The sequence below is a fragment of the Cricetulus griseus genome, chromosome 4 (genome assembly GCF_003668045.3).
Source record: "Cricetulus griseus strain 17A/GY chromosome 4, alternate assembly CriGri-PICRH-1.0, whole genome shotgun sequence".
NCBI lineage: Eukaryota > Metazoa > Chordata > Mammalia > Rodentia > Cricetidae > Cricetulus > Cricetulus griseus.
Window position 1 is genome coordinate 42,479,286 of NC_048597.1, and position 14,433 is coordinate 42,493,718.

General features: G+C 41.6%; 1 protein-coding gene across 1 annotated transcript in view; it reads right to left on the minus strand.

Moving 5' to 3' along the window:
* The window catches only part of Morc1 (MORC family CW-type zinc finger 1), a 160,114-nt gene that overhangs the window by 15,542 nt on the left and 130,139 nt on the right, over positions 1–14,433 (minus strand). Inside the window, exon 21 of the mRNA XM_027413258.1 lies at positions 679–748. Within this exon, the coding sequence (XP_027269059.1) occupies positions 679–748 (70 nt within the window). The remainder of the gene's footprint in view (positions 1–678; positions 749–14,433) is intronic.

Consider the following 14,433-nt stretch of genomic DNA (forward strand, 5'->3'; position numbering starts at 1 on the left):
CTCTGTCTCAAACAAAACAAAACAAAACAAAAGCAAATGAAAAAACAAAAAATAAGAATGGTGTGTGTGTGTGTGTGTGTGTGTGTGTGTGTAGTTTAAACCCAATGATGGACTATTCAAACAAAGAATAGTTTGAAAACGACAGCCTTATCTAAAGTGACAAAAGCATTGTGATGATGATGACTGGCTACTAAGAAGTATGAGGTTTTCCCTAGGGAAACTACCACTGGAGACTACTGCTGCCTTGAGCATTGTTAGGTGAGAACTTTCTGCTGTAAGTTCAAATCTTACCTGAAATGCACTACATCCTCCACACACGAAACAATGAATAGATTTGTTGGGGGCAGGTCTCAGGACTAAGAGGGAAATCATTATAATTTTAATGAAGATTTTGAAAATTATAAATCTTTATGTCAATCCTTGGCAAAATTCCAAAGAGAACTTGTGTGGCCTGGCTCAAGCCTGTGGGAGTTGAGACAGTGCAGCATTGTAGGGTGCACTGTTCCTAGCCAGAAGGTGTCTCTCTGCTCTGTCAAAAAGAAATTCTCTTTCCATCCCTTCCCCTTATTCTAGAACAACAAGTTATTCAAATCCAAACTGCTGAAAACCTTCTGGTCTTGGGCAAAGACAGTCACACTGGAAACAGTATCATCCCTCCAGCCATCTGCTTCCTCTTACCTGTCTTTGGGAGAGGTACTTCTGTTCTTTCTTGTTTCAATGAGACCTTGGTGCTGGTTTTCTCCCAAACCTGAAAAAAAAAGTTCTTCATTTAAAACTGCAAACACATAGAACATAGGACAGAGTCTAGCAAAGGTTTGAAAAGCAGTGCCATGTCTGGGAAGGGAGCACCGAGCTCTGCACGAGTTTCTGACGTAGCAAATGGTCACTGGGGACAACTATGCTGGTGTGCCCTTCCACTATGACTGCCTTTGTAATGATATGTTTTCTCCTATTGTTTCCATGGGGTGTTTTCTAAATGTCCTACTTATTTCTAATATCATACAGCAAATGAGTCAAGTACTTGATTTATCAGGGATAAATGGGAAACCTGTGTAGTTGGGATGAGGGTCAGTACACATAACTGAGACCAAGTAGGAGCTCAACATCAGTGCAAGAAAACCTGGGGGAAGCTGAGGGTGCGGGGGGAGGGGGGGCACCTTTAATTCTAGAATGCTGGAGGCAGGTCTCTATGCAGGACAAATGTTTGGGGGGTGACAGTCCTCAAATTTGTAATCCGCACCCATCATCACACTGGTTATTCTCCAGGATCCCTTTTACAGGGCTTGGTGGAATCAAACTAAGATTTCATTTCCAGAAGACAGTGCCACAGGGGACATGAGGGACACAGGGGGAGGGAGAAATGAATATGAGTGTGGCCTTCAAGGAAAGAGAACCTCAGAATGATGCCTATGCATATGCTGTAAACCTTGTCAAGGTAGCAGTTAAAAAGTAAGCAGTTAAAAATTAATGGCTTAAAAAAATCGAGAAAGCAGAAATAAGGCAAAGTTCCTCTCCGTCCCCTGTTGAGATACACACTGAGACACTTGCTGGGAGGCATGGGGATGGCTTGTTCTCTGAAGCGTCTTCATACTGAAAGCTTCCCTTTTTATTTTGTTTTTTGTTTTCTTTGTTGTTTTTGGGTTTGTTGTTTTTGGGTTTGTTGTTTGTGTGTTTGTTTTGAGACAGGATTTCTCTGTGTAACAGCTCTCTGGCTGTCCAGGAACTAGCTCTGTAGCTCAGACTGGCCTCGAACTCACAGAGATTCACCCGTCTCTGCCTTCTGAGTGCTGAACTAAAGGTGTGCACCACCACTGCCTGGCATAGTGAAAGCTTACTTTGTGCTCTTCACCCTTTGTGTTCCTCACCCATACGCACCTGCTAACCAGACAGGGTGAGGACAGGTAGGTTGTCAAGCCACCTTCTCCAGCTCCCAGGAAACAAATGTGGATTTGTACACACACTTTGGAAACCACACTGTCTGGAAGCAGGTTAAATGGGCACACCTGTAGCCTAGCAACTGAGTAACTGCAGCTGTCTATCATTGCCCTTTCCTATTTCACTGAAACAGAAATAAGAGCCTCCCATGTTGCTTTTCAGTTGCTTTTCAGCTACTATGTCCATTGAAAATACATTTGTGCTTATACTGTAACTATCTGAATTCTCCAGGAAAAGAAAGAAAGAAAGAAAATGCATATTTCTGAAGGTTATTTTGTGAAAATCTTAACAGTGACTTCCAGGTGCCCTACTCAGAACTTCCTGAGGCCTGGGGACTGCCCATGGGGGAACCATCCTGGCAGTCCGGGCCTTGCAGAGTCTGCCAAAGTCCAGGTGCTAATCCTGCCTTCACCCATGGGAAGAGGAGAGCCATCAGAGCACTGGACCTGCTTGTACCTACCAGAACAGAACCTTGGACCTGTACCTACCAGGAGAGGGAGAGAATACAGCGACACCCACTGGAAGAAAGGATGGGAAAACCACACATTCAACAACAGAAAGATCAATACACCACCAGAGTCTAGAGACTCCACACCAGCAAGACCTGAACATCCCAACACAGATGAAGCAGAACAGAACAACCCTAGAAACAACTTTATGAAGAGGACAGAGACCCTCAAAGAGGAAATGAGAAAATCCCTTTCAAAATGGAAGAAAAAACAAAAAATTCAAGAAATGGAGGAAAAATAAACCAAAAAATTGCAAGATAGAAACATCTCTCTTAAAGAAAACAAGGAAAGCCAAGAAAAATCAACCAAAGAAGTGAAGGAAAAAATTCAAACAGTGCAAGACTTGAAAGCTGAAATTAAAAAAAAAAACCCACAGTCTGAGGGAATGATGGAAATACAAAAGCTGGTTAAACAATCAGGAACTACAGATGCAAGCATAACCAACAGAATACAAGAAATGGAAGAGAGTTGAAGATACACTAGGAGAAATAGATTCATCAACCAAAGAAAATCTTAAGTCTAACAAATCCCTAACACAAAATATCCATGTAATATGGGACACATTGAAAAGGCCAAACCTTAGAATAATAGGCATAAAAGTGGCAGGATACAAGATTAACTAAAAAAAATCTGTAGCCCCACTACATACTGATGACACACTGGTGGAGAAAGAAATCAGAAAACATCACCCTTTACAATTATCACAAACAACATAAAAATACCTTGGGGTAACACTAACCAAAAATGTGAAAGACCTGTACTGTAAGAATTTTGAGTCTCTAAAGAAAGAAATTAAAGAAGATATCAGGAAATGAAAAGATCTCCCATGCTCTTGGATAGGTAGGATCAACATAGGAAAAATGGCAATCTTGCCAAAAGCAATCTACAGATTCAATGCAATCCCCATCAAAATCCCAACACAATTCTTCACAGACCTTGAAAGAACAATTCTCAACTTTATATGGACAAACAAAAGACCCAGGATAGGCAAAACAAGTCTGTACAATAAAGGAACTTCTGGAGGCATCACCATCCCTGACTTCAAGGTCTATTATAGATCTACAGTTATGAAAACAGCTTGGTATTGGCACAAAAATAGACAGGTAGACCAATGGAATAAAGTTGAAAACCCTGATATAAACCCACACACCTACGAACACTTGATTTTTGACAATCTAAATTTATACAATAGAATATTTTTAACAAATGGTGCTAGCATTACAGGATTCGGAGATGTAGAAGACTGCAGATAGATCCAAGTCTATCACCATGCACAAAACTTAAGTCAAAATGGATCAAAGACCTCAACATAAATCCAGCCACACTGAACCTATTAGAAGACAAAGTGGGAAATAACCTTGAATTAATTGGTACAGGAGACTGCTTCCTGAACATTAACCAGTAGAAGAGACACTGAGATCAACAATGGATAAATGGGACCTCCTGAAACTTCCAAGCTTCTGTAAGGCAAAGGACACCATCAGTAAGACAAAACGACAGCCCACAGAATGGGAAAAGATCTTCACCAACCCCACATCTGACAGAGGGCTGATCTTCAAAATATACAAAGAACTCAAGAAGCTAGTCTCCAAAACACCAAACAATATAATTAAAAAGTGGGGTACAGAACTAAATAGAGAATTCTCAATAGAGAAATCTAAAATAGCTGAAAGACACATAAGAAATTGTTCAACATCCTTAGCCATCAGGGAAATGCAAATCAAAACAACTCTGAGATACAATCTTACTCCTGTCAGAATGGCTAAAATCAAAAACATCAATGACAGTTTATGCTGAAGAGGATGTGGAGAAAGGGGAACACTTCTCCACTCCTTGTGGGAGTGAAAATTTGTACAGCCACTTTGGAAATCAGTATGGCGACTCCTCAAGAAAATGGGAATCAGTCTACCACAAGATCCAGCAATTCCACTCTTAGGCATATACCCAAAAGAAGCACATTCATACAACAAGGACATCTGTTCAACGATGTTCATAGCAGCACTATTTGTAATAGCCAGAAACTGGAAGCAGCCTAGATGCCCCTCAACCGAAGAATGGATAGAGAAAATGTGGTACATTTACACAATGGAGTACTGCTCAGCAGAAAAAAACAATGGAATCTTGAAATTTGCAGGAAAATGGATGGAACTAGAAGAAACCATTCTGAACGAGGTAACCCAATCACAAAAAGACATACATGGTATGTACTCACTCATATGTGGATTTTAGATATAAAGGATTACTAGCCTACAATCCACACTGCCAGAGAAGCTAGTAAACAAGGAGGACCCTAAGAGAGACTTATATGGTCTCCGGGAGAAGGGCAAAGGGGCAAGATCTCCTGATCAAACTGGGAGCATGGGAAGAGGGGGAGGGAGCTAGGAGAATGAGAAGGGGAGAAAAGGGGGGGAGGACATGAGGGAGCAGAAAGGTTGAGTCAGAAGAAGAATAGAAGATAACAAGAATGGAGATACCATAATAGAAGGAGACATTTTAGGTTTACAGAGAAATCAGGCACTAGGGAAATGTCTGGAGATCTACAAAGATGACACCAGCTAACAATCTAAGCAACAGAGGAGAGGCTACCTTAAATGCCCTCCCCTGATAATGAGATTGATGACTAACTTATGTGCCACCCGATAGCCCTCATCCAACAACTGGTGGAAATAGAAGCAGACACATACAACTAATCACTGAACTGAACTGAAATCCAGTTGCAGAAAAGGATGAGGGAAGAGCAAAGGGGTTCAGACCAGGCTGGTGAAACCCATAGAAACAGGTGACCTGAACATTGGGGAGCTCTTGGTCCCCAGACTGATAGCATGAGACTGATCCAGACCCCAGGAACATGGGTTTCAGTGAGGAAACCTCAGAAATTTACAGGACCTCCTGTAGTAGTTCAGTACTTATCCCTAGCATAGGTGTGGACTTTGGGAGGCCAATCCACATAGAGGCATACTCCCTGAGCCAAGACACATGGGGACGGGTATAGGCCCTATCCCAAAGGATATGACAGACTCTGATGACACCCTATGGAAGGCCTCACTATCCAGGGTGAGCAGAAATGATATGTGATGGGTAGGGTTTTAGTTGGGGGGGGGGGGGGGTAGGGGAGGAGGGGATGAAGAGGGAACTGGGATTGTCATGTAAAACAATCTTGTTTCTAATTCAAATAAAAAATCTGTCAGAAAAAAAAAGAATAATAGGCATAGAAGGTGAAGAAAACTGAAAAAGAAAAACCACATGATCATCTCACTAGATGCTGAAAAAGCCTTTGACAAAATCCAACACCCCTTCATGATAAAGGTCCTGGAGACATCAGGGATAACAGCAACATACCTGAACATAATAAAAGCAATATACAGCAAGCCAACAGCCAACATCAAACTAAATGGAGAGAAACTCAATGCAATTCCTCTAAAATCAGGAACAAGATAAGCCTGTCCACAATCTCTGTATCTCTTCAATATTGTACTTCAAGTTCTAGCTAGAGCAATAAGACAAAAAAAAAAAAAAAAGGAGAAACTGGAAAGGAAGAGGTCAAATTTGCATGATATGATTGCTTACATAAATGACCCAAAAAACTCTACCATTGAACTCCTACAGCTGATAAACACCATCGGCAAAGTGACAGGATGCAAGATTAACTCATACAAATCAATGGCTCTACTATATACAGATGATAAATGGGCTGAGAAAGAAATCAGAGAAACACCACCTTCACAATAGCCACAAAAAAAAAAACCATAAAATACTTTGGGGTTAACGCTAACCAAACAAGTGAAAGACCTGTATAACAAGAACTTTGAGTCTTTAAAGACAGAAATTAAAGAGGATATCAGGAAATGGAAAGATCTCCCATGCTCTTGGATAGGTAGGATCAACATAGGAAAAATGGCAATCTTGCCAAAAGCAATCTACAGATTCAATGCAATCCCTATCAAAATGCCAACAAAATTCTTCACAGACCTTGAAAGAACAATTCTCAACTTTATATGGAAAAACACAAAACCCAGGATAGACAAAACAACCCTGTACAATAGAGGAACTTCTAGAGGCATCATCATCCCTGACTTCAAGGTCTATTATAGATCTACAGTTATGAAAACAGCTTGGTATTGGCACAAAAATAGACAGGTAGACCAATGGAATAGAGTTGAAAATCCTGATATTAACCCACACACCTACGGACACCTGATTTTTGACAAAGAAGCTAAAATTATACAGTGGAAAAAAGAAAGCATCTATGGCATAACTGGATGCTGGTGTGTAGAAGATTGCAGACAGGTTTATATCTATCACCACGCACAAAACTCATGTCCAAATGGATCAAAGACTTCAACATAAATCCAGCCACACTGAACCTCTTATAAGAGAAAGTGGGAAATACTTTAACAATAGTATTTAACAAATAGTACAGGAGACTGCTTCCTGAACATAACACCAGTAGCACAGACATTGAGATCAACAATTAATAAATGGTACCTTCTGAAACTAAGAAGCTTCTGTAAGGCAAAGGACACCGTCAGTAAGTAAAAACAACAGCCCACAGAATGGGAAAAGATCTTCACCAACCCCACATCTGACAGAGGGCTGATTTCCAAATATACAAAGAACTCAAGAAGCTAGGCACCAAAACACCAAACAATTAAATTAAAAAGTGGGGTACAGAACTAAATAGAGAATTCTCAATAGAGGAATCTAAAATGGCTGAAAGACACATGAGAAAGTGTTCAACATCCTTAGCCATCAGGAAAATGCAAATCAAAACAACTCTGAGATACCATCTTGCTCCTGTTAGAATGGCTAAAATCAAAAACACTAATGACAGTTTAAGCTGGAGAGGATACAGAGAAAGGGGAACACTCCTCCACTGCTGGTGGGCGTGCCAACTTGTACAGCCATTTTGGAAATCTGTATGGTGATTCCTCAGGAAAATGGGAGTCTACCACAAGATCCAGCAATTCTACTCTTAGGAATATACCCAAAAGAAGAACATTCATACAACAAGGACATCTGTTCAACGATGTTCATAGCAGCACTATTTGTAATAGCCAGAAACTAGAAGCAGCCTAGATGCCCCCCAACTGAAGAACGGATAGAGAAAATGTGGTACATTTACACAATGGAGTACTGCTCAGCAAAAAAAAAAAAAAAACAAAACAAAAACAACAACAAAAAAAAATGGAATCTTGAAATTTGCAGGCAAATGGATGGAACTACAAGAAACCATCCTGAGTGAGGTAATCCAATAACAAAAAGAGAAGTGTGGTATATACTCACTCATATGCGGATATTAGACATAGAGCAAAGGATTACCAGCCTACAATCCACACCTCCAGAGAAGCCAGGAAACAAGGAGGACCCTAAGAGAGACATACATGGTCCCTGGGAGAAAGGGAAAGGGATAAGATCTCCTGAGCTAATTGGGAGCATGGGGGAAGGGAGAGGAGTTAGGAGAAAGAGAAGGGAAGAAGAGGGGAGAGAGAGATATGAGCGGACCAGGAAGATTGAGACAGGGGAAGAATAGAGGAGAGCAAAAAAAAGAGATACCTTAATAGAGGGATCCATTATAGGTTTAAAGAGATATCTGGCACTAGGGAAATGTCCAGAGATCTACAAGGATGACCCCAACTAACAATCTAAGCAATAGTGGAGAGGCTACCTTAAATGTCCTTCTCCTATAATTACATTGATGGCTACTTTATATACCATCATAGAGCCTTCATCCAGTAGCTGATGGAAGCAGAAGCAGAGACCTACAGCTAAGCACTGAGCCGAATTCCTGGAATCCAGTTGTAGAGAGGGAGGAGTGATAAGCAAAGGGGTCAAGACCAGGCTGGGAAACCCACATAAAGAGATGACCTGAACAAGGGGGAGCTCATGGACCCCATACTGACAGCTTGGAAACCAACATAGGACAGAACCAGGCCCCCTGAATGTCGGTGTCAGGAGGCCTGGGCAGTCTATGGGGCCCCTGGTAATGGAACAGCATTTGTACCTAGTGCACAAATGGACATTAGGAGCCCACTCCCCATAGAGGGATACTCTCTCAGCCTAGACACATGGGGGAGGGCCTTGGCCCTGACCCATATGATGCAACAGCCTTTTAGAAGACCTCATCCTTTCTGTGGAGCAGAAGAGGGATGGGATGTGATGGGAGTCAGTGGTGGGCATGGGAGAATGGGAGGGAGAAGGAACTGGGATTCATATATAAAATAAGATTGTTTCTAATTTAAATGAAAAAGGGAAAAAACAAATTTAAAAAAGTGACTTTTTGAATTTTCAACATCACATAAAAGTATTGGTTTTCTCTGATGGATAAAGAAAAGCTATGTGATATGAAAGCATCTCTATGTTTGGATTAGATAGTTCTTGAGCAGGTTACAAGTAGCACAGATATGTTCCCAACAGTTAACAGTGAGTGTAAGACAAGCTTGGGAGAATTTTGTATGCCTTTAGTTATCAGTGCTTTACTCTGATGTGTGATGATCCTGTTCATGTGTATTGATTGACAAGACCTTGTCCAACAGAAGCATCCAATCTGAACAAAACTAGCACTATTCCCAGCAAAAAACACTTCCCATTAGTGCTCTCAACACAGACTCATAAAGTCATTATTGTTTTCATGGTGTTATTCATTCTGCTAGGGGTGCAGCATTGTTAGGGCTGTCTCCATCAGAAAGCCATAGGCTCTCAGACACTCATTTTATTTGTTTGTTTGTTTTCTTATTTTGGTTTCTTGAGACAGAATTTCTCTGTGGAGCTTGCTCTGCAGAGTTCAGGCTGGCCTTGAACTCAGAGATCCTAAGTGCTAGAACAAAAGGCATATGCCACCATGCCTGGCTTATTCTCCTACATCTCCTGCTACTCAAAACCCACCTTAAGGGGAGGCAGTTCGTGTTTTACATGAATAAAAAAGCTAGCTTTAATTTATTTGGCCACGATGGTTTGAGCCAGTGATCTTTCTCTTTGAATCTTTGCTATTAACCTTTCAGGCACAGGTTCCCAATGCAACTGAGATTTGTGCTCATTTAACCATAATAGCCCGTAACAACAGAACTCTAAATGACAAAGCCAGTCATCAAATGCCAGCCACCCCAAATGGTTGCACAGAACCTGAAACTGCTTAAAAGAACCCAAAAGCAAACAGAAAAGCAAAGTCTGTGGCATACTGATAAAGGAGAAAATTACCAGGGGCCAGAGTTTCTTTAGACTCCAAAACAAAGTCTGAAAGTTTGTGTTTTGTTCTGCTTCAACAAGCAGAGGTTTAAAAAAAAAAAATGTGCAGCATAAGTGGATTAAATGGAAGGATAGGAAATGTCCCTGGAGTAAAAACAGTCTAGCAGTTGCTAAGAATGGCCATCTTCCTCTCCACTTGGGGTCAACTTCCGGTAGACAGCCGATAGCCAAAAATGTATTTTTCCCTTAGCTTTAGCCACCTTTCTTTCCTCTTCAATAAGCCACCTCAAAGAGCCAAATTGGTTTAAAAGTCGTGGGCATGCCTTTCTAGCTCCACTTGGCAGAGGCAGGAGAATCCAGATGAGTTCTGGTCTAGGGCTACATACATAGTTAGGGCCTGTCTCAAAAATCAAAAAGAAACAACAAAAAGTGTTGGGGAAAAAAAAAAAGTGTGTATGTGTGTGTGGGGAGGACTAAAAGAACAAAAAGGCAAATTAATAGTTAAAAGTACAAAATAGAAAAAGGAGATGTATTCAATGTGGCCACATCATGAAGGGGCACAAAGAGGTCTGGTGACACCCCAAGTCCATGGGGACCTGAAGTAAGGGTAAGCTTTAAAACAGAAGACAGGAAATATGTCTAACTTTACAGTCTAGCAAGTCTCTGCCTACCACTGTCTCAGCTCCCAGTCTTTCCTTCTAGGCCATCTGACAAAGGTTAAATCTTTCTCCAAGAAGTTCCCCCAGGGGATTCACCCAGGGCTTCAGCCACTTCCTCTCTCAGCAGGAGATTTCTAGGGAAATTCAACTTTTCTGGAGTCTGTTCTTTCTTGTGGCCTGGAAGGAAGCATGAGTTTCTCCACAAGGCATTTACTCCTGCCAGGCAGGCCAGTGACAGTATGGGCTGCTCACTTTGTAAAGTCTCTTATGTCAAAAGACAACAGGCCAGGACTAAGTTAGAGGGGAACAAGGGGATGATAGCACAGGCTGGGCAGCACCTGTTGCTAGGAAACCCAGGAACTGGATGGCATCATTTTATCTGGTTTCTTTCTTTCTTTCTCTTCCTATGTGCCTTTGCCCCTAGTGGGTACATATAATTGTCAAGGAATTGAAAAAGGCACCGTACAAGTTAATGCCCTTCTGCCAAATTCAAACGGCCATTTTTCCTCTTCACAGTCTAGGTTTGTGTTATAGGGCCCTCCCCTTCACACACTCATTTTACCACTGAAGCTGAGTTCCTAATTCAGATGGGCACACAACAAACATGTGCCTATCCCCTGCCCCTGCTCATTTTCTCCTGAGCACTTAACATCACCTACACTGCAAATTATTTACTTATCCATCTTATGTACCTTCAGATTCCCGCCCCCCACATATCAGGTACAAAGGGAACCCCAATTCCCCCAAAGCAGTGAGTAATCCCAAAATGACATCTAAACTCAGCTCAAGCTGGACTTAACGTAGAACAATTGCTGGCAAAAGCTTTTCCCCAGAATTAATCAGGAACCTGGGAAATGAGCTTTCTGTCTGCCAAAAGGAGCCTTTTCCTTACGTTCCCTAGCCTACAGATTCCCTATTCACAGGTATCTGTTGTGCATGTCAAAGTCATTGCTAGCATTCTGGCCCTTCTCATCTCCTGCTCCACCCTAAACTCCAGGCTGTTTCAGTTCACAGGCTTCTCTCCTCCCCCCAGATACTCTTTCTATTCTCTTTATGATTTTTTCTGGTCCTGTAAACTTCTCCTTTTCCACCCACAGGGTGGTCAGTTCAGCAGTTTCTTTATTGTGTTGTCCCTTACGTCACAGAATTTCACCTTCACAAGGACAAGGAGTGAACACTGTCACAAAACCGTGTACTCCACTGGATCTCCAGTATCTAGGTCAAATCACTAACAATACACAAAACATTGAAAGGACATGTGTGCTGTGATAGCGGTGACAGGGACAGTGTGTGAAATGAAGTCCAGGAATTAGAATCCGAAAAGGAGAGCTTGGGTTTACACTATTTTCTTTTTACCTTTTTTTGTTTTCTTTCACAGAACTTACATTACACGACAGTACCTCCCATTCTTGTATTTTTGTTTCATTAGTATTTATTAGAGTGTTAGAAGACATGGAAGGGACTGAGTAGAGATGTTGAGAACTCCAAAGATGCTAGCTCAGGTCATCTAGGGCTCTGGAGCCCCAGCAAGGATACTGAATTTTGTCTAAAAATGAGGAGCTATTTGAATCTATGTCAGGACAGGAGGACAGCTTAACATGACTTACGCTTCAAATGGGACACTCCAAGTTTCAGACTGTGGATGCCAAGAGGGATATTGAGATTGTTAATGAGGCTTCTGTGGTTGCTCTAGAAGAGATGGTGTTGGCCAGAGTGGTCACTGTGGAGGCAGCAAAATAGCAACTACACAAAAATTTGACTCAACAGGACTGGTAGTATGCTGAATGCAGGGTCTAAAAGGCGAGACGCTGAGGAAGAGTGCAGGCATCTTCCACCTGTCACTGCATGGCGGCGTCACTTACGGAGTTAAAGAAACACGAACATTCTCTCAAATTCATTCCTCTTTCCATTCCTGGAGGTTCTTTGTCTCAACTCTCCCTGGGCAAGCTGTTCATTTACTCTACCATCAGTCTCTCAATGTACCAATTCAAATTGCAGAGGGATAAGCTACCGTGTCTTATGTGAACAGTGGTTTAATTGGCATCATCACTGCTCACCTTTCACGTTTGCTCTAGACATTTCCAACTTGTCAGGTCCAAAGGAAACTCTAACTCCCCAAGCCCAAAAGGCATGAAGTCTTTAACTTCCCAACCCCTCTCAATGTGATTCTGAGCTAACAGGTCATACGTCTCTCTTCTGTAGAAAACATTTCTGTAATAACCTAAGGCTCTGCCAAGTATTCCCTAGAAGAAACACAGAAAGTAGTTCTGCTTTGACAAATCTGCCATACAGAGGTTCCACCACCAATGCCCTCTCACATTTCTTTTCTTAAAATCTGTATCCATCTTAAAAGACAAGCATAGGTCTTGCTCCTTCAAAATGTCTTTTCCATTTCTCCAGCATACGGTCATTGGTCCTTCTTCTCACCAGCTACTGTGACTATATACTACTACTACTATTTGTAGCCAAGCAACTATGACTTGGAAAACAATGGGCCATGCAGCAGCCTTGATTTGTTATTATTATTTATTATAATTCATATACTTTCAATTCTTGTCATGATATTTCAAAGCAGAACTCGAAATCTGATTGATTCCCTCCCCCCAAAAATCTAAGTCTATCAAAAAATACTGAAAATTGCATTAAGAAATAAAGGAAATATTTCCACTTAGCAAAACTATAGGTCAATTTAAAATTGCCATTGAACATCTTCATAGGTATACGACTGTTGCAGCAGAAGTGTGCTGTGTCATTCCTGGCTCACATCTTCCCCATTTAATCTTCTGGTTTGCAGTTCCAAGATTTACAGCCTCTGGGGTCACCTCCACAGCCTTATCCCATATTCTCCCTGCAGAATTTTCCTTTCTCTTCCTTCTTTGGATTACCCAATGAAAACTGAATCTGGCACCTTCCAAATTACAGAAGGTGGCTTTAAGAGACACCTTTCATTTAACACAGAAATATTTTCATTTCATCACAACCAATTATCCCATTCATTCCCGTAACAACCATGATATTATTCTTACTTTATGTACAAAATACAAGCCATAGCAGGTCAAGATTGGATAAAACTAGCAAGCAGCATGGAGGTCTAAATTTGAAACTGCATCTTCTTTCAGGCTACAATACAATGCTCCTCAGGGAATACGGGTAAGAGTGTATTCATTTTCGAGTTCCTTTAGGGCTACGGTTATACACTTTGTTTGTTGCGTCTCACAATCTCTGGCACAGTACTGCTTAGTAAACTTGCCTTGATGATTCCACTCAAAGTAGCTGGTGGTTCATTCCAGGTCCCTACTATTTAGCTGCGATCTAAGTCACCCATGAGATGCTCCTTTGAATGTTTCTCCTTCACCTTGTGGCTGTCTGCCCTGTCTGCTGTGTACTGATGGATGATTTAGGGGAGGTTAAGTGGAGATAGTTTTCCTCAAAGCCCTCAGGCATCTCTGGACCATATCTCATGAAAGGGTTCCCAAGGAATGGTTTGGTACTATTAGATACAGCTGGGGTCCTTTCCAGCTTCACACGAAGGTGACCAGAAAGGTTGATTAGCAATGCTCTTCTCTAGAAATAAAGGCAACTTCAATATTCTAACATATTATTATAGCATTCAGTGTGTATGACTACAATAATGATTGCAGTTTCTTATGAAAACTTTTGAGGATTCAGGACAAGCACCAAAGTGAATAGTGCAGAGTTAGGAACCCATTAGGTGGGCTCTTTGCTACTCTATTTTCTTTATCTAATTTTGGGGCAGTCACTTTTTAAGCTCCTCGTCACGTAACACCAATGCCCCAGATTTAGTTGCAGTTGTCCGGGCTGGATATTAATCACCATAAACAAAGGCTAGATTGACAACTTGCCGGCTCACCTGGTGTTCTTCAGTTTTCACAGGGAAGCTCTCTGTCACTGACCCTAGGAATTCAAACAGCCCTGGTGCTTTCAAGGGGCTGGAAGTAGCCCTTCAGAGAGAATGACTAAAAATAAAGAGCAAGCCAGGTATCACTGTGAGGCTTGGCTTGGCTCTGACACAGAGAGAGGCCTCAATCCACTTGTCCCTTTTATTCACAGATCCTTCTTGGGCCCCAAAATGTGTTAAGTCTGTTCTGAACACTTGTGGTACATGTCCTCAAACATCTAAGGCTCCA